The sequence below is a fragment of the Trichoplusia ni genome, chromosome 8, assembly GCF_003590095.1.
Source record: "Trichoplusia ni isolate ovarian cell line Hi5 chromosome 8, tn1, whole genome shotgun sequence".
Classification (NCBI taxonomy): Eukaryota; Metazoa; Arthropoda; class Insecta; order Lepidoptera; family Noctuidae; genus Trichoplusia; species Trichoplusia ni.
This window is the reverse complement of record NC_039485.1, coordinates 5,685,336-5,707,598: the sequence shown is the minus strand read 5'-3', so window position 1 is coordinate 5,707,598 and position 22,263 is coordinate 5,685,336. Positions and strand designations below refer to the sequence as shown.

At 34.6% G+C, this 22,263-nt stretch overlaps 1 protein-coding gene across 1 annotated transcript in view; it reads left to right on the top strand.

Moving 5' to 3' along the window:
• Positions 1-22,263, top strand: part of LOC113496605 (lachesin-like) — a 58,202-nt gene that overhangs the window by 31,025 nt on the left and 4,914 nt on the right. Inside the window, exons 4-5 of the mRNA XM_026875876.1 lie at positions 467-652; positions 16,562-16,751. Of these exons, the coding sequence (XP_026731677.1) occupies positions 467-652; positions 16,562-16,751 (376 nt within the window). The remainder of the gene's footprint in view (positions 1-466; positions 653-16,561; positions 16,752-22,263) is intronic.

Below are 22,263 nucleotides of genomic sequence, written 5' to 3'. Positions count from 1 at the left end.
GAAAACTAAATATATATTACTTGTTGAAAGTTGTTCAGCAAATTCCATGTCCACTTACGTCAATATTTTGTGGTAGCTCTTTGCCCATGTGTCGATAGCTGGTTCAAATTATTGTGGTCAGTTAATACTGATATTATTTTTGTGGTTATATGCATTGCGACCGACAAATTGAATCGGGTGGTTAGGTTTGTTAAATATTATTTTGTTATTGCCTTTGATCCTTCAGTCAGTAACTATTTAATGATATTAGAGTGATATTTATTTAACGTATTAATGGTATTTAGGCTAATTCTATTAACATCTGTTCTAAAAAAGATTTGCACGCCCAAGTTTATTATGAGTTCGTAATTAAAAAGACAAGGCTGTGTAGATGCTCATTTGTTTTGACAAAGTTCTTTTTTATGACAATAATTTTAAATATGGCCATCCCCTTCTTACCCTAGTTCTACAATCAGTCCTTTTCCAGGTGGCCTGGATCAAGTCGGATACGAAGACGATCCTCGCGATTCACACGCACATGGTGACGTTAAACCCTCGACTGTCAGTGACGCACAATGGTCACAACACATGGAAGCTCTACATCAGTAATGTGGAGCCCAGAGACTCTGGGACTTACATGTGCCAGATAAATACAGACCCTATGATGAGTCAGGTAAGTTTGCTTTTCTTTTAACCTGTTTGTTTCAATCACGATCAAACCTTGGATCTTTAGGGGAGCTCAAACCCTTATTTTAGATAACAAATAAACTTTCTTATAAATTTGGTGGCAAAAAGACTTTAAACTAAAAAATAGCTAAAACAAAAAAAAGATATTAATATTTTGGCTTTAGGTGCCGCATTTCGGATTTTAATAAATCATTATATCTGATCTAGTTTCGATTGTATTTTATTAGAAATATTTTTCTGTCATGATAAAAATACTCATTTCAAACCAATATCAATGAACTATATTATACACCTGTTCTCCTATGGGAAATCAGATAAATAGGGGTTGATATAGACGCACACATTATAAGAGCGTCATATATCATAAGGTTTCCTATAAATGAATGTTTATTTATTGTAATAATTTATTTAATTCATACCTTTCATTATGGGTTCTATAAATAGGTCTGTTGCTATCGTGGAAGCGAGATGGCAACAAAAGCTTCGTAGTGGCGTCTCTCAAAGGCAAGCCATGTACATGCATACTACTGATCTACTTTATGCGATTAATTTTCATATTATAAACATTACTATCGGAAAATCTACTTCAATTTCTCGAGTATAATTTATTAAATTTATCACTTCATGAATTCGTATTGCAATAAATCTAATTGAATTATTTTCTTCATGACTGATTTTATCCTTGTGAATATAAAATTAAATCGAGATTAAAATGGTAGAAAAATGAACGGGAAATATGGTTTTATCGGTAGAACCAAATACCTGTTTAATAAATATTGCTAAGGATTATATATTATAATACTACTTTGAAGCAATGAACTTTAGATGAATCCGAGCGTAATATAATTTTATGCAATTTGATATTTAAAATGTGTTTTGAACTTGAATATACTTACAAATACATAGGTATCACACAAGATGTAGCTGTGACTTTGTCTGCGTTTAATATAACAAATGTTTCTATTGAAATAAAAGTAGCCAAAGAAGACTTATTAATCAGCTACCTGCCAATAAAAGTCCAATCAAAATCGATATAGTAAATAGGGTTCCAGGAAAGTTATCGTAGAAATTTTAAAGATAACTGTAACAAACAGACCGATCAACACAATTATAAATAAAATATATTTTGGTATCCGGTACCTTACATATTGTTATATTCATATGCATAAAGTAAAAAAGGAATCGTTTTTTCAATAATACAAACATACACTGCAATTTATCCCGATTCGAATACTGAGTATTTGTCATTGTGACTACCAATTACACTATTAATTAGAATCAATCAAGTTGTAACACGAATGCGGGCGTTATTAAACAATTTACACCAAACAGCAAATCATTTACACCAATATAGTTTAATTACATATCACTTGCTTATCAATTACATGCCGTAATTGCTGGTATCTGGACGCAGTGTGCGATGGCTGTGAGTAATATTAAAATGTCTACAATAATAACAACTTTCATACAACGCCATCTAGTCTGAAACTAAGCAAAGCTCGTGTTATGAGTACTACTGATAAGCATACTTACATTTTTCTAAATACATACATATTTTAGAAGAGCAGAGCAGTAATTAAAATTTATCTTACAACTAAGGGTAGAAGTAGCGCGGACTCTAAAAAACTAATCCGATTTAAAAAATGCCAAACATATCTTCTTACCACGCGGACGAAGTCGCGGGAATCAGCTAGTTTTAGATAAAAAACACCCAGACATAGAACAAACACTCGTGCTCATCTTAAAAACATTTGTCCTGGGTGGGAATCGAACCCACGACCTCTAGTATAGCAGCCAGTACCACTTACCACTAGACCAACAGGCCAGTCAAATAATGTATGCAATCGATACGGGTCGACAGCTTGCATCGAGCTCCTAGACTTTGTCACGTCGCGTTGAAGTGTTTCATCTGATAAATTAAATCCGTATTCTTTGTATTTCGTTTCTACATTTTTCACATATCGGAGTGGAATGTATATTCAATGTTATCCACGCTTCGTATAAGGTACTATGCAGGATATTTTCTTGATTGTTTTTCGTAAAAGGTTACTGGAAAGTGATTCGTCTTATTTTTGACAGACGGGTCTGTAGAGTTAGTTTATCATTCGACGTTTGTCTATTTTCTACTTCTACGAGGATATATGGCCATTGGATTATTTTCCCGTACCTATAAGGTAAAACCGGAACTTTCTGATTAAGGCTTTGCTGTCTCTCCATTTGTCCGTCTATCAATCTATCCGTCTATCCTTCAGTCTGTCAGCAAGCAGTATCTTCTGAACCGGTTTAGCTCGACAGTTGAAAGTTTCACTGATATATGTGAAACTTTACTCTCTAATAAAAATATCACAAATGATATATCTCTGTTGCTGATTAAAAAAAAATGATAATATTAAAAATCGAGGTTAGTGGCCTTAAACGTGTGAAATCGTAGACTATCTGTAAAGAATCCTCAGTGTGTCAAGTCCGACTTGCTATTATGACCGACCGGTTATTTATATTATGAAAAATAAGCAATTGTTTAAAATACCTGAATCAAGCTCCTTACGGTTGCCCAAAACAGTTTCGATTGGGTTTGAGTAAGAAAAAAAATACTAGACTACTATTCCTGGGAACTCGAGCGTAAATACGTTCAACGGAATATATGTCGGTTTTTCCTTATTTCCTATCGACAAGTTGGTTTCATTTATTTATCCTTAATCGCAGTGAACAACAGTCTATAACATATTATTACAGTAAGCATACAAGGTTAGAAAGTGCTGACAGATTCTGAAGCAAAACAGGCTTATAAGTTTAGGTGCGACACGGGTACGAGAACAAACTATTCAATAACTTGTAACTTATGAGTCGACATTAGAATTTCGCTATCCATTATAGCTTTTCATTATATATCTTTATGTGTTGTCGTTCAGTAACAGGTAATGTATAGAATACTGTTTTTAGTTTCGTTTGGTGTGGTCACTGTATACGAAAAGTTTAAGCACTATTCCTCTTTTTAATCCCCGACGTAAAAATATGTGTGCTATAAGTTTGAAGTGTCTGTGTCCGGCGTCATAGCTCCCGATTTGATGCGGCAATTTCAATTTAGTTTGTTATGTCTTAAAAGGGAATCATGTGCGAGTGTTTTAAAAATGCTTGATCAAAGTCAGGCTTACCATTGAAAAGTTGTGGGGTGGCGAAAACCGATTTTTGTATCGGCGGCTTTTTAAATTTTATTTTGTAAAGCTTATCAAAACGTGTTAGAATAAAGCTTGGCTTAGTTACGATGCCAATTTATAACATACGTTCATTAAAAATAGGATAAATAAAATTTTCAAAAACAAAAAAAAACACCTTTACGTCATCATTATTCTTCATATTTTCCGTTCCAAACAAAACACAGCCATCAAAAAGCACCCAACCACCTAAATTGTCAACATCGTTCCTCTCCAAACGCAAAGAGAACGTTTTAATCATCCTTAATTCAATGTTAAATATTACTCGCGTAATCCTATGAGCACGTCATGTCAAAGTGTAGAGAAAATTGTTACGGCACGGTTCCGCGTTCCTGTTCCCAAGTAACTTTGATACAATATTATTATAACGGGAGGACGTGGCTTACCTACTCGTATTGCGAACGATACTCTACCTTATTTACAGTTCGCCTTACCGATACGTTGGCGGTACTATTTGAAATAGAACGCGAATTTGCTGTTCTGTTCGATGATTTTGAATTTGTTGTGTTGCTATTATCGTAGTGGAGGATTTTTTTTTGTGTCTGGAATTAAAATGTATCTTTCTGTTTTGTTGAGAGTGTTTAATAGAGTTTTAACAGATTGAATGATCTAATGAATTAAATGGCATTCCGTGTGAAAATATGAATAAAAATCGGAGTCCGTCGCGGTCAAACTAGGTGACTTTTAATTTATGTTTATTAAGCAGTAATAAAAATGATTGACTATTGAAATACGACTCAAGGACACTTTGGAAGCAGAATAGAAAATTTCTGGACAAAATTCCTTTCATTAATCAAACACTGCACATAAGGCACAGACACTACATTTTTGTCTCTTAAAAACACATATATGACTTTTACTTAAATGTACATGCAGTGTAAAGACGTCCACGTGTTACAGATGTACAAGCAACATACTGACCTCGACATGAACATACCAGTTTCATTATAAACAAACCTTAATTCTAATAATGGTGAAAATACCAATATACCCGTACTTATACCTTTTTCAATCCTTAATAATATAATGATTCAAAAAGACCCTCTTTATAAGTGTTATGGTGGATTGTTTTCTGTGTCAAGAGCTTGGCCTTCTTAGTTAAGAGCCCTCCATGGTGTTTACCGAGTCTTTGGTATCGAGGAATTATCAAAATAATTTCTGATATATTAAAAATATACAGGATTGTCGAGGAATTTTTCTTTTTAGATACGGAATATAAAAACGGATCCTAATTACTGAAGCCCTGCTCGTCCGATACCAGCCTGTAAGACCTGTGATAGTTAGAGAGTTGAAATTTTCACTAAGATTATTTTTGCTTATTTTCAACGAATGCAATAAATGATGCAGAGTATTATATCTCAGAGTTTATGTAAAGTTATAGCTGGGTTGTGTAAACAGCGCTGTGAGGCTTGTCTTTGTGCGATGCGGGCGTAATGGACGTTGACATTCTGCTTTGCTTACAGCTGAAAATACTCGTATTTGTAATGCTTGTACTAATTTCCTGGTTTGTTTAGGCTTTTGTTTTATTGTAGAGTTCATTTGTACCATGTGATATTGACGTTTTCAATGTTACAACCGCAATTGACTGGCCTGTTGGTCAAATGGTTGGTGGCCCTGACTGCTATAACAGAGGTCGTGGGTTCGATTCCCACCCAAGATAAATGTTTGTGTGCAACATTAATCCAAGAGTGGGGAAAATCGATATATTTTGTTTATATAAAGATTTTTTTAATTTTTGTTTAAGTAAACTTACTTAAATTCATAATTATCATATCACAAGTAACAAATACATAAAATAATTCAACATTCAATATAAAATGGAACTAGCTGCACAATGTTTTCAAACCAGAGTCAACCGAATGTCAGACAAACGTTTTGGAAAGAATAATATTTGGCATCGGTATTGGTCGTCGCTGTGAACCATCACACTTTTAGAATTTTATTCAATCAAAAAATATTTGCATACGTGTAAATGCTTTGATGCATGTTTGTTTTGAGATTATTCTATTACAAATATGACTAGGCCTTTTATATTCACATGCCTTTCATATGTCGGTAGCGTTTTTTATTTATATGAAAAGCTAGGTTTATTTATCAAAATAAAATAGTCTTTCACACAAAGGGAAATCCCTGTTGAATCCGAATAGTTTTTAATGAAACGAAGATATAAACTTTTAGCTTCACAACAAAAATCTGATATTAAACTGCATAATATACTTTAAAACAAAGATCTTTCATAATCTCAAAGTTCGAAACTCGATACTAACAAAAGCTCTCGCTAAAATGAAATTATTAGCAGTTTAAAGTTTGATATTATCTGAACACAATGCACAAACATCGACACTTATTAAGTTATTTACCTTTGCGGCGTGTAGGCTACATAGCTGAGCCGGGTACGGGGAATTTTGTCAAGTCTTGCGCGGAATGCACGCGCTTGCCAAAGGGAGGCGGCGGAATGTCACCGCGACATCTTCATGAGACCCAGACAACTTTCCAAATGTTCAGCTGTTTATGTTTTTGCTGCAAAACGTTTAACAACTAAATAGTTGTGTTGCAGAATTTTGAGCGCGATAGCTGGTGTATTCCAACCTGACATTCCACGTGACACAAATATAATTTATGGGAGATAGCGGCTTTGTTATTAACAGCTGTATAGACTTGATTGCCATCTGCTTTGTGTTAGTTTATCTATACAAGTAGATGTGTTTCTGATAGATTGTCATCTGTTTCGTATGTTAATATTTGAACACGTGGCAGTATTAGGAAGTTTGATGTATGATTTTGCGGAAACTGTGATGTAGATCGTTAATTAGAACTATTTTGAGTGAAGTTTGAGTTTCATGCGTATTTTAATTAAAATTAAATTTTCTTTTTTTTTATTAGTGCTACTTTTTTTAAGGACTTAAAACTATTCTCATCTTAAATTCCTTCCAAAATAATAAACGAATACAGATAGATCAAACTACTAAATGTTTTCACTACATAAAGGTAGATACTTCGTTAATTAATATCTCAACGTTTCATTATCAAGCATCGTTATACGAAATACTGTATAATATTTTAAATAATTAATTAAAGGCAGTCCGCTCCTCGTAGGGAAAACTGGAACATTTCGTTTTCCAACTAAAAATGTAAGGCAATATTCAGAAAAACAATTTTTTATCCTGACTCATTGCCGCTCTCTGTTTTGCCTTACATTCATTACTCTAAATTGCGATTTCTTGCCCGTTACACGTATTTGACTTTTCGTTTTAATGCTAAATAACAATTCTTAGTTGAATAAATCGTATTTTCTAAAGAAGATTACAATTTTTAATTAGATACTGTCTTAACGGTATTATGTTTGTATTTATAATACCGAGTGCTTAATTAAAAGTAAGATATTAGTCTCACTTTATTTTTAACCTGAAATTATACCAGCCTATATCCCAACTAATATTATAAATGTGAAACTAACTCTGTCTGTCTATCTGTCTGTTACGCTTTCACGTCTAAACCACTGAACTGATTTTAATGAAATTTGGTACAGAGATAGAGTTGACCTTGAGGAAAAACATAGGATTTCAGACAGGTTTCCTTACGATGATTTCCTTCACCGTTTTACAGTGATGTTTTAGAATAATTAAGAAAACACATACAACTTTGAAAAGTCACATTGGTATTGTCCATACAAACCCATGCATAGAACCGCAAGGCTACGACGACTATGAATAACCTATGCATTATGTGTACTAATGTCAAAATTATATTTAAAATACAATGAAAAGAGAGAGATGGCGCTCTACAACGTTGAGTGCTCTGTCTTACTTCCACAACTATTATAATATTTCCCTTTTTTTGTACCGAAAGTCCCCTAGCGCTTCAAAAGATGGTTTCCTACAACGGGTATTGAAGCTTATTAAGTCCACATTAATCACATTGGTATCTATAATTATAATCCAGTCGTTGAATTACTAGCTCATAAGGATAATCTCTATTTAGTATGCGTTCATAAATAATAATACGATACAAGAAAAACAATCAATAATATTATAGTATTGTAACTATTATTCAATACTCGAATACTTTGCCTATTAGTAGTATGATACCGGGAATCGGTTGATTACCGCTACGTTAAAGCAGAAAAGTCAATCTTCACGAATATAGTCTATAACTAAATATACCTCTAGTTTCGCTGTGGGAATATTGAAAATCGAAGATTAAAAAAAACTCATTTTGTAGGAGAAGAAATTTTGAAATCACGTTCATCTTATAAATAATAGACTTTTTATTAAAATAATGACACATATCTTAGGTAAATTTATAAATCATTTTCATGGGAAGAAAAAAGACATTTTGAAGGAGAAGAAATTTTCAAGTCACGTTCATCTCATCCATAATAGTCAAACTTTTTACTAAAATAATGACACATATATGAGGTTTAATACGTCACTTTATATTTCGCAAAAAAAAACGAAGTGCCAATTGTTTAACAATTATTTTTATTTTGTTACTCGTTAATATCGATTATAATAGGCACAATTACTTAACACTTAATTTATATTTTTAAATCTGAACAACTAAACACCTATATTATATCACATTATTACACGTCGATATGGGCGTACCAAAGAGATTGCTCACTTCACGTTGCCTCCGCGTATTTACTTAGGGCTGCTAGCACTACTACTCTCAACCAAAAAGCGGTTTTATTTACACAAATAATGTAAACAGACCTAAGCATTTAAGTGAAAATTAAAAAAACAAACAAATCAAAGATCACTTTTTAAAATTTAGGATTTCACTTATGTAATTGACAGTTGTTTTATTTGACAGTGTATTTTAAAATAAAATTAAGTTAAAATTGAATGAATTAATTAAAATTGAGGCCAGAGCATGAATTAATTTTGAAAATGTCTGATAATTTTATCCACAAATAAAGCAGTGCATATTAGCCAGCAGTTTTATTACAGCCATAAATATTTTATTACTTCCCTACACCGAAATCACATTAGTATACGAAGTTTGACCACACATTATTATCCTACAATGGTCATTGGTACACACAACGACCATAAAGTTTAATCTATTGAGTAATTATAATATATCCGTCAACACGAACACAACGGTTTTACCGGTCATCATTCATGGCCGGTCAGTTTCAGGCAATTAAATAAATATTGACCTACTAATTGTTTTTGCGGCATTGATGGGACGCCTTGTTGACAGAGGTTGTGATGGACGACCGTGTTTTTTGTAATCCTACCCCTTTTTCTCTCTCTCCACCAAGATCACGTTCCCAATTCAACAGCCAGCGTCCGCTGTAAAGAATTAAAAAACATTTTTCTATCAATCAAACAATTTACGAAGTTCCAAACTTCGCCGCTCAAATAAAACTCATTCGAATCCGTTTTAATAGCAAATACTTTGCATAACTTAAACAAAAGCAATTTTGTAATTACAAATCAATACGGCAACAGTTTGTAAGTCTGTCGGATTGTATTAAATTGAAAGTATTTAATGATTCAGAAGGATCTAAATTTAATGTACCTAGGTCGGAGCCGCCTACTGCGAGGGAAGTATATACGCGAGCGTATAAATAAGCCTTTAGCCGGCTGTTAGCGACGAAGGGTATTTTCAATATGGGTAATTTCGCCTGGAACACAAATACTTTAGTAGCTTTATTGCATACTCCAGGATTAACTCAGTATATGAGCGTTGAAAAACGAGAGCTTCTGGCTTCCAGTTACATACAAAAACTCCTGGTATTTTATCTTAATTACTTAGAAATCTTTGTGAGAGAAAATCCCTACCCTTATGTTGTCCATCGTCGCGTAACTTTATGAGCGGATTACTTTTATGACCGGGATTAAAGTCCCGTTTGCGAAATGTTTACAGCGCTGAACTCCGTGCCCAGTTGGACGATGGATGGTCTATTACTATGGGGCCACGATTCTAAAACGACCGGTATAAAATATAAACAACTTCTTTGAGGTTTCGAAAAGGGCACATCTAGTTTATTTTTAAACGGTTCCAAATTAAGTTAAATTCGTTTGAAGAATCTTCACAATTCTAAAGTTTATAATAAATCGTTTCTTCACCTCATAGCATAATATTTAAGGAATTTCATAATGAAAGCTTTGCAATTTAACAGGTAGGCAAAGGGCTTTGTAGGTATTTGCGAAGGTCAGCGGTAGTAATACGTCAAATTCGGATTGCAATTGAGGAAAAATACGCTATAATTATGTACGAAAAGAAATAACTATCCCTATGTTTATATAGAAAACATTTGTACTCGCTAGCTGCAACACGCATTCACAATAAAATATCGGTTTTGATTATGGCGTACTTGAAAAAACGATGCTCCTTTATAAATGCCTTCAACATAGGCGTAAATATTTGTACACGAAAAGGTTGACAACAAATGAAGCCGTTACCTCTGTAGGTAGACGTCGGCGCGCGGCTCGAGGCGCGCTCAGAATCCCGACGCTGCTAAGGAGCTTCATTCTTGGCACCATAAACACATTCTTCGACATAGTTGCCTCGTGATGTCGCAACTAAGGCCCGCCGTTACAAACACTAAGTAATACGCGACGGAGGAATTCGAGACGCTCAGAGGAATCCTTCCTTGTAAAATGTGAACCTATTGTGCATGTTACACAATTATTTCACCTTCAATATAGAGCCAGCTTTAAAGCGACCTAAAATCCAAGCGCTTCTAAATATTGTGGCAAAGCTTAGCTTCCTATGCGGGATTTACGATGCTCACAGGATTATACATAAGCTCGTTGAAATATTATGCCGATCCGTGTTTACTAGGACTAGTATTAGTAGTTATAGTTTGCGATATTTTGAAACAGTATGGAGATATTGTTGGGGCGCTAATATTTCGGCTTCGGCTCTCGCTAACCGGATAACGTGCCAAAGCTCGTTGGAAGTAAAATAAATAATACATAAAAGGAAAGTAAGTAGAAAGCTAGAGAGTAGAATCAACAAGTGAATTATTTCTTAGCCGAAAAATCGGCAGGCGTTACTCAGCATTCTTTTGTTGTGTCGGGCTACAGGTGCGAGCTCAGTCAGAGTATTTGCTTTTTCATAAGGGTTTGCCACTCCACGTCTGAATATGGTGAAAGCGGTCTCGAGAATACATCAATATTTATAGTGTCTAAGAGATTTTTCTCTTATTATACAAAGTTTTCCCTTTCACGTTTATTCTAACGTTGCGGATTTGGTAACACAATATGTGAAAAGTTTTTTATACCGACGAGAGATTTATTTTGTGAGCTACTTTCACATTGAGTCGTAAATGCTGGCGTATAAAAGCTAGCTGTTTTGGGTCAAGGGGGTGGAAAAAATGAGTAATAAAGACGGCTGTTGTCCATCACGGTAAGTGTAAGGGCCGTTTTAAACTCAAATAATTTGGTTGTCCGCTTGGAGTTTCAAACTAATCGTTGTTCTAGTAAAAACGTTGCACGAACGGCTGACAGCATGCAAGCTTTCACGTGCAAATGTTTGGATAGTTAATCTCGAGTAAACCTTGATCCGGGACAACTTTAAAGCAAGAGTTGATGTTCAACATATTTCAACGAAAAAAATGCAAAGCGAGAGTTTGCGAGCTTGAGTAAGTTAATTCGAAAAATGCTGACGCTTTTAAAATTATTTGAAAAGAGATATTAATTTTGTAAACAATTTAATAGGAATATAAACCTTGCTACTTTTGAAATAAGGTGCTACTAATGCTTAGGTAACTTTGAAACGTATATTTTTTGCTCGAGGTTTGACAGGGGCACTGCATTGCCTCTAGCTTTAAAAAATAAACCAAAACCAATTTAACACCTGTTTTAACCTGGTTTAAAAATTTTAACGACCGAACATCAGAACATTTCTACTAATAACCATCAATAACTTATGTTCTTATTCCATTCCGATCGTAAGATTTTTAAGAAGAATACAGCTAAAACTAAACAATATTATTAAATGATGTAACGGTTTACTCACGCGTATTTATCGGGGTAGCCCGACTAGTTTCGGACCCAACCGGAGTCCTTAATCATGAGCAGACGCGGCGGGATCGCGAGTCGAACCGTTACATCATTTAATAATGAATCAGTCTCACGATAGTTATTATAAAAATAAAGAATATTACTTCAAAATTATACAATTATTACGTTAAGTAGGTCAGTAGCTAAGCTGTCAAACGCTGCATACCAATTAAGTTTCAATTAACTGACTAAATTATAATCATTATCAATCACGCGAAGCTCATAGAATATTCTAAGTATATAGGGTATGCTGGGGGAAAAAGTTCGTGATACTTGAAACATTGACCTACAGTGACGTGGACTAATGGCCGCAGTCGTGGCGCGTGCAAGTTGCTTGTCCATCTTCTGAGGCACACGTCAAGACCTTACTCAGCCGAGATGTTTCACCGGGGAAACAAATGACTCACTTACCTGTTGATGCCGAACCCACGGAGCGGAACGAAGCTTTGAATCTATAACATGGAACGTGAAACGTGACTGGCGTCTATCGGGACACTTTTTATACCTCCCAGCTAAATGGAACCGTCCAAATGTTTTTAGATCACTTTTAAGTGGCGTTTCTCGTTTTCTTAATCTCCACTAATACAATTGGATTGAACAATTCTGAGAACGTTTTCACAGCTGAACTACAGAACTTGTGCTAGAAAATTAACAGTACAATAGTCTAGATAAATTGAATCTTGAGAAAAACAAAGGCTATATTTTATATTTGTAAGACCACAATAATTGTTTGCAGACGATACGAAGCGCGGAAGCTAGGATGGCAATAAATGATACTTACTACAGTATTATAAATACACTGTTATGATTAATTGTGGAGTAAAACCTCCTTTGCAGTCCTAACAGGAAATTCAAATTCCGAGCGGCAAAATCATAATGCGGTGTAGTTCTAATACGAAAAACTGACTGCAGCTTGCGAAGCGGTACATTTCAGTAACACATTGCATATACAGCGACAATATTACACACACTTACATAATATTTATTTATAATGTGAGGTCGCGCGCTCCTCGAATGTAAATCTTGGAGCATCTCGGTTCGTGGGTTGCACCACGAATTTGCATAATTCATGTGACAAGAAACTGTCTTCAAGAATTTACACTGCGGAGAAAAGTGACTAGAAATGTTATTAGGTACATGTATGAGGTGGAGGCTTACTATTGCCATGCCAGTTCCAGTTGTTCTATGATGACGTGAGGCTGTAATCACAGACACTATTGTGATAATTGGCCTGAATAGTACGGCTATGTCTCAATGATTAGGTTATGGAAATTCAGTCTTGTGTGCTGCGTGTTAATTAATTTCCCTATAGAAACTCTGTAAATAGACCACAAAAAGAATCGACTTTGAAAAGATATTTTGTACAGTTAATTAATTTGTATTGAAAGCCATTCAATCGCATTTTTAAAAAAAAAGTTTTAGTGAAATTCGGACAAGTGCGAGTCGGAGTCGTGACATGGAGGATTCCCTACGAATAGGGTAAAGGAAAACAATTTGAAAAAAATAAGTAAAAATGACGTACCAATTATTGCTTAACCTTGATTACATTTTTTTGTATTTCTTATTATATTAACATCGAAGATTTGTTATTATAGCAGCATCAGAGACACATCGTCCAGTTATGAGATATATCCTGGTGATAGACTCTAAGGCAAGGAACCTTAAACATCGTTTCTATATTTAGTGGTGATCAAACACAGAGTATACAGCATTTGATGAAGCTCTAATAAAAATTTTCAAACGAATTTTGTTTTTCGGGGCCTTAATTCAAATCCTCCTATTCCTTGATTTACGTAACGGCAATTATACAATAATTGAAAAATGTTTAAGTCTTTCGACGAATCAAATGTTTCTAGAAATCATAAAACTTTGAAAAACAATTTAACATTCCAAAACTATCGAGTTCGAGTTCGAGTTTTAAATTGTATCGCATTCAAATTATACATATGAATATTTATTCGTGGAATGTGAGTCATTCAGTCGCGTTCTGTCGCGTAGCTCGCGAGGAATTCACTCAAAGTCCGTGTGTCACTGGTTCCTTCAGATCGGAGACACGGACAATACATCGCATTCTCTGAAAAATGTTACATACAAACACTAACAAAATAAAATTCCCGAAGTTCAAAGTTAAAAGTCAGCAGTTACGTATTCAAAGGATTCAGAGAAAGAAGCCTTTTTGCCAGTAACTGTCTCTGTTTACTGTTTACATTTTATATTTCCAGCCTATTCTAAAGGCCTTCTTCAAAATTTTCCAACATCATCCTCGCATCAGCGTAAACGTCGACTGCCGCATAAAAAACAAACGAAAAATAAAAAAAGCAGAATTACTCTTTGTCTTTCGCCATCAAACGGGTGTTGTTTAAGGTACAAAAATATCCAAGTGGCGATTTTCGGCATCTACCTGGCCGCAAATACCGGGGCCGGGGAAACGCGGTGCGGCCCGGGAATTTTGTCAAAGTCACTCCGTCGAGCCCAGGAATGAGGACAATACGTCTTCATGCAACATTCACGGAGCCCTGAATTCACATTATTAGAATAAGGGATGAGCCTATATAAACTATAAGATTCCTATCATCTTTAAAATCCTCCTATCATTACTAAAATCATGGGACAATTTGAAGGGCATCTTAATTTCTGTTGAGTTGTACAAGACAAGCAGACAGTTAATCTGTTCTCTGTTCGTGTTATGCAATAGACTTGTGTAAATGTTATCCGAGTAGCTATTGTGCTTAGTGTGGGAGATAAACGATGCAATATGAGACGTGTACACAGCGACGCCGTCTATTAACTAATGGCTAGAGGTTTAATAGCACCACGTGCAACTGTTATATTTTTCATATTTCAAACTGAATTCTGTTTAAGAACTTAATAAGTAAAAATGCAACAAAAATTCAATTCTAAAAACGTCTTTATTTGTTTTATCAAGCGTTTCGTTTATTTAATTTTGTATAACAACAATTAAACAATAACGGTTCATGTATGAAACTAGTATAATAGTCGATTTTCCTGCTCCAGCGACGTTCTACGTTAAGTTAGTGGTTTACTCGTGGGAGCGAGCGCCGTAATGACTGTGTTTTCCTTTGTCTACGTTGGACCAGCTACGTGTACGTCAGTAATGTTCCCGATTAATATCTGTGTGTTGCGTGCGACTCGAATACGTTCAACTTCTTATAGCAGTATCCAGCTTAATTGACTTCAACAAATGGCTAGCATGTAGCAATTTGTAACCAGTAGTATTGCTACGTGTCCGTAGCATTGGCTACGGCGCGTAGCCGCTACGTTTCTAACGCCGGTCGTCTACGATGTTGTTCGCTACGTTTCTATCGTAGTCGTTTAGCCGACACCGTCGACGGATATATAGAGCTTTAAATCACTTTAAAGAGTCAAGTTTTATTTCGTTCCATTAGCAAGCAACACATCTGATTCGCTTAGGCTTAACAGTATTATTTTGGTCCATTTTATTTTTCAGTTAAGTAAGAAAGTAAATGGTTTCAGCAGAACCAATGTTGTCAAACTAAACTACTCTTAAATAAAAATGATATCATTTGGCATTATTTCTATTAGACATTTTCTAAACTAGGTTTTAGTACCGCTCAAATGCCAAATTTGAATGGGGGAAATATTGAGAGCTAAAAATTAAATTTATGATAAAGTAACTGATTAAAACAATAAAAATAATGTTTGCCTACAAAGATATTACAAAGCTTGTTATTATAAAAGATACGCTTAAATATTAAAGAAATAGAACACTGATCATAAACTCACCGATATGTCAATTATAAAGTCAAAAACAAAGACAGTAAAAAGAAAAAAAAAACAATCATGTTTCTGTTCCATCCCGATTTCATCTGAATTTAGAACTAAATTTGTGTTGTAAGCATTTAACGTCAATCAAATTGTTTATGTTGTAAATACTCGATGAAGCAAAGTAATGAAAAAACAAAACCTTTTAACATCTGAATCTGGAGGCTGTGTATACATTTTTTCGCTTTTATGAATAACTTAGGTATTTTGGCGATAATTGTTATACCAAACAACAATAATTGCTCGAGAATTTGATTGTTTTATTTACGAATGACGTTTATTTGAATACATTTATTCATAAGCTATGAAAATTCGAATTACAGTTTGGAGAGCATGTAAACCTCTGATGCATTTTCGGTAATCCTCTATAGTACTTTCTGTCTTTATGTTTGTAATATTTTATAGGACCACAAAACATAAATCAAACGAGCAAATAATACCGTCCCGGAAAAACAAAAAGGCTAAATAAATCTAATGTGTGAATGAAGTGAAAACGATTAATTGGGCCGATCGACTAATTGTTTTCGAATGTAAACCTTCTTCCTTGATGACGAAAACATGACTTACACGCTGAAATTAGTTTTATATTTTTACGTGCAACACAATATTACAAATGCATAATTTCGTAAAATATTTTTCAACTAAAAATAAGTTGTGAATTATAAATGACATTTGTTATCGTATCCTTTCAATATTTTTTTAATTCAGTTTCAGTCACAAATTATAAGGCAAAAAAAACCTTCATACCAATAAGCAGATCACAAAGCAAAAGTCGTAACGTTCACACATTATTTAACAACTAAACGTACCAGTATCCAAAACACCAAGAACAAAAACTAATCGAACCTCCTTCCTCAGATGGGTTACCTCTCAGTGGTGATACCACCAGACATAGCTGACGATGACGGCTCAGAGGCGAGTGCTCCTGAAGGTGGGGCAGTAGAACTGCGCTGTACGGCATCCGGGGTACCAGAACCGACCATATCCTGGAAGCGTACCGGTGGACGGCATATCGTGTTCCGGGATGAGAATGGAAAGGAGGTTAAAGGTGAGAAAATTAGGATAAAGTTAGGTGTACTGTAAATTAAGTATGTAAGGAGTAAGTAGACCTAGACAAAGATGACAAACCAAACTCCACTCTTCGTCGTTCAACGGGTAATAAATTGCTATAGACGGATATTCTCAGCAATATTTCCAAATAAACGGTATGAGTACTTCTGTTAAGAGTGCTCGAGGCGCTGATTAATTAAAAGAGTTCATATTTAATTTACGGAAATAAATTGGCGCGGAATTTTAAGTGAAATTGTTTTTCAAACAATTGGTTGGTAATCATGGATTTCGAAGCCAACCATGTTTTATAATTGAGGAAAATAACAAAAGACGAGAAAATTCCCTTCAAGGTGGACTTCACTCAGACTCGTAAGCAATTGTTTCAAATAAAAAATAATCAACCTACGTTTAAAAGCAAAAAAGAAAACGTCAATTTTCCGTTGAATTTTATTCGCATCGGTTAGATCCAGCTAAGTGGTAAAAAAGAAACAAGACTAATTTTGCATTCAAAGCCCGCCCGGAGCGGGCGCAGGTGCTAGAGCGGTTAAAACATTGGAGTTTTATGGGATTTATTAAGATATTACCCTAAGATATTGGAAAGAAAATTCAAATTCGATATAAATGTACAATGTGCTTACGAAATGACATCTAAATAGCGGGTTGCGATAATCGCGCTCATACAAACATGCAATATTGATTTATCGCCTTTCACGGCTAAATAAACAAATTATACGCATCGACAGGCGGGACGAGGCGAGGCATCGTTAAATAAGACACGCCCACTCAAATTGCCTGTAAAACTGATTTATTTTATTCCGTCAATAAATATTGTTCGTTCGAAGCTTTAATTAAAACCTATGATTCTATACAAAATCATGTTGTAAAATGTTAACGTAATATTTAAATTCAATGAGCTTTTTTTCGTCTGATAAACATTCAGGGCTGTCAGCGTCAAACAAAAGAAAGCGACGTCTGATGTTCAGGCCTCGAATTCATTTCCGTGGAAAAAACGTGTTCAAAGAACTCAATAGCTACTTAAACAAAATATTGTACAATCCGGGTTTTGGTCAGGAAATTAAACGAACGGATTAGTGACCGGCCTGACAAAAGGTTGTTATCTCTTATAGTTATAATGACAAACCCTTTAACGTAACGAAACACTAGGTGAAAAGACATAGGAGTTTGAAGCAATTATAGGGCTAGTAATTTCAACACATACACACACTGTTGTATTCCTAATTTATACCTTAATATAAATGTATTAGACCCGAAATTGCCGGTCCCCACTGCTCTATTTAAAACCTTTTCGGTGCGGTGTTTTACGAATTTGACCCGTTTTATTTAAGCCATTAAGCGTAAACAAAAGACTGGCGGCCCTCAGTAAGCGGAGGGTGGTTGTAATAGTTAACAGAGTGGTGGAACCGGCTCTGCCTTTGTATTAATTGGACATGTTAAACACGCTTCACTAAATATGTAAGAATTGCCTTCGCAGTAGCTATTCACATTTTCCTTTTTCTACTTTCCTCGTTTCTCTTTTTTTGCGGCGAACGCGGCTCTGAATAGGATTATTGAAAAGTCGTTCGGATGTACATAAAAACGGTAAATCGTCCTGACGTGATCGCGGTGCTGTTAATTAACAGTTTGTAAATATTTGCTTTATTTGTAATTAGCTTACCTACGTAACACTTTATCAGCGTCGGATGAAAATGTTTTTTTTTCCTTATTGAAATGGAATTTAGAGCTCACTGCGCTGTAACTCTGGTCTGACCATAACTATGTTGAAGCGATGATGTTTTATGAGGTTTAAAATTCTTTATTTCAAAAACATCAATCCATACTACACAAATGGATTCACCTTTGCAATACGTATGCGTAAAATACACAATGGTAGTTGTATAATGTACGACCGAGGTCCAGATAATTGAAGTTGCGTTGTACAATAAAATGAAACACCCTGTTTGCAACATGTGGATGTGAAACAATAATAGTTGTGTCGTGGAGTCAACTATATCAGACTACGATTATCTAGAGTCGGCGACGGCGCTCTGCCAACGAACTTAATTAACTTGCTCATAATAAAACATTGTGTATCGTTAAATTAGCTTAACGAACAATATAAATGTAATCTACTGTAATAATTAACTTTGAGCCTATTTTTATTAGAAGATTAAGAGGTCAATTCGAGTTTATTATCGTTGAATGGTGGCCAGATTGCACAAAGCAATTCTGTTTGAAGAAATTTATGGTACATAAAATCTTAGTATGTACTAGTAACAGTTGAGAAAGTCGAAGTACTTTAAGATTTACGAACCCTTCATAGTTCAGTAACTGTAAATTAGTATTATTGCTTTCTTGGAACTTGTAAAAAGGTCAAAATACTTATCAATGGCTTATAACAAAAGCATTATAATATTGCCTGTTATTAGATCTGCTACACGGTAAGCTCTGCCCAAATCAAGGCAGGAACAATTGATTTAATCAGATTAATATTGGGCAATTAGGATGAGGTTACCTAATGAATTACAACGATGTTCGATTTAACTATCTGCTTAATGTAAGCATTAATTATTATCTATTTCGGAAGAAGAAGTGCGGAAAGAAACATTTCTAGAAAATCAGATTATTACATTTGTAAAGAATTAGAAGGAAAAAGTAGATTAGTTTCGCCTGGCATAAGACATGCAAAAGAGTAAGCCAACACAAATAAAACAATTAGAAGGCTGATTGCCTCCAATAAAATTGGAGTCTGAAATCAATGAGTTGGGAAAATTCTAAATAAAATAAAATGAGTAAATACTTAGAGAGTCCATAAAACAAAACAACATTTACGAGAACGCGTAACTGAAGCGATTACGCCGCAAAAACAAAAACTTAATTACAACATATCGCCGCGCCGCTTCATAACCAAGCAATGTCGTCAATTAAAACATGTTTAGTTGCAGAAAATTGTTCAGCTAGAATGAAATCGGAAAACAATTAGTCTCGGAGCAATAATAACGGAGAATTGCTGAATCAGGGCCGACGCCGTCGAGTAACAAGTTGGCAACGACATGTCGCAACCCAAGTTTATAACCCGTTAATAAAACACAATTTCATACAAACGCTCGCTTCTGATATTGTACACGTTACGTAGTAACAATATTTTATGTGCTCCCTGGATACAGCGGGGGGTCGTGTGCCATAATAAAGCGATAAATTATTTCCATTTAAATTTAATTTGACAGCCATCGTGAAATAGCAAATTGCTTTCGCAGTTACGTACGTTTTGATTAAAGCATGAGGATGTAATTTTAGATGCGGATAGGTTTAACATAAAAATAAAAACATTAATATTCAATAGTAATATTTATTTATAATCCATCGTAAATTTTGTTGTACGTTGAGAGTGGGAACATAGCGCCCGGGGCTACGTTCCTTGCAAACCTCTTTCGTTTTTTACGCTCGCATTATTTCATAAAACCCCATGAATATAGATGGATGAAGAGAACAAATAATATATTTATGGGATAATGTCACGTACTTTTTTCTTTAAGGAATTTTAATCCAAGCTGTACTTAAGTCTGAGTTCTTTGTTCCTCGGATCATTCAGAGCAACATCTTAGAGCTCATATTGCTCTTCTGACAACTGAGAACCCAGAAAACAATTAATCCGCTCAACGCTTACCGTCTTTTGACTTCCTTCCATACCTGAACAGGAGTTCTATATTAATTCAAAAAGTGTTTGTATATCTTCTTACAAGTAAAGCGAAATAGTCGAGATTTATAATGAGTTTGAAGTCGTTTTCTAGATTTCAATTTTCGGTTGAATTATTTGGATAGTAAGATTTTTTGCTGACTTAAATGCATGAAGCGCTCTAAAAGTCATATAGTGTAAGTATATGTATGCCTACTTAAAGAGTCTTAACAATGTTAAGTATACAGCTACATCATCGTTGCATAATGTACACAAGAACAACATAATTTTTCATTACAAAACGTATCTCCTGAGTGTTGCGTTCCGTTATGAAATTGTTGTAATAAATATAAACCAAGATTTCGCCGCTTTCGTAAATTTATTCATGTAAGACGCGTTTGACTTTATTCATAAGTTGTGAAGTGCTAGTTTGTTTGATGTTCTGTCTTATGAACGTGTTGGAGTCACGTACTCTAGGAGTCTAGTGTGATATCGTAATAACATAGACGTCAATGTACTAGGGTATTATGCATGTGACGCTACCGTTTTCTAAGTTTTCAATATCGCGGAACTTTATAGTTCTGTGAAAATTAGATGAGTTCTAAGAAGTTTGAATGGATACTTTATGTCCTGTGCAGAATAGGGGAGTGAGGAGTTCCCTTTGAATGTCTTGGCAATGTGGCTGTGAGCTAATAGGCGTTTGATTTTCTATTCAATTTTAATGAGTAGTTATTTTAGTATATACGGTTACTAATAATAAGTTTGATCGACTCGCGACTCTATCGCTGCGTCATTTCATGATGAAGGTCTCTGGTTGGATCCGAAACTAAACGGACTATCCCGATAAATACGCGTGAGTAAACCCTTTCCAAATAAAAAAGAAAGATTTGTTATTCTCTTAAACTATTAATACATGGGGTTTTTCTATGTACATTGTGTACAAAAATATAACCACATTTATAACTACATAATAATAGTAATTAAAGTTTATGGTAATCCACAATTTGATCCTAAGAGTCAATTGTAATTATATGACGTTACGGTGGAAGACATTTGATCCCTAATTTCAATGACCATTCCATATTGATGTCTCAAGGATATAAATTATCAAATTTAGACCTTCGATTACCCCGAAGGACAGATCGCCAGACATATTAAATTATTATTGTAATAGTTTAGTAGTAGTAGTGATTAGTAGTGAATATTTGAACTAAATTATCGTTTAGAAATTCAAATGAAAAGAAAGGAGTAAGACTGGTAATAACGGAAAGAAAATCATATACAATAAAATTTTCCTCTTCTCAAAATAAAACGTAATAGAGCAAGACAAAAACAAAATCTTACTTTTCCTAATACTGAAGATATTATATGTTGTTATAAATAAGCGCAAGTTAAATTACATAAACTGACTCTACCTATTCCACAACTCACTTTAATATTTAAAAACAAAATACACCGCACCAAAAACCATTTATAAGAAAAAAATAATAAAATGTATTAAACAGGTGCGACCTATTTCATTCCTGGCACATTGTAATTTCATGACTGTAAGGTTTTTAAGCGGCTTGTGAATGCTCTTGTTATACTGATTTATGCGTAGCAATAAAGAGGCCTCTTTCAACTTGATGTAAGACCTGGATCATAACTGTTGAAAGTGCTAAGTAATGCTAGCCTCGAAGTAATAAACACCCCTCTAACTTGTTATAATGTTGAGACTGCTATAATAGTGTTATTAGGTATCGTGATAGTGATGTGGCTTTGTTATTTTGATACGTTGCGGATTTTGGATATTATTTTTGGCAATTAAATTAATTCTGAAATATTATATTTATTATGA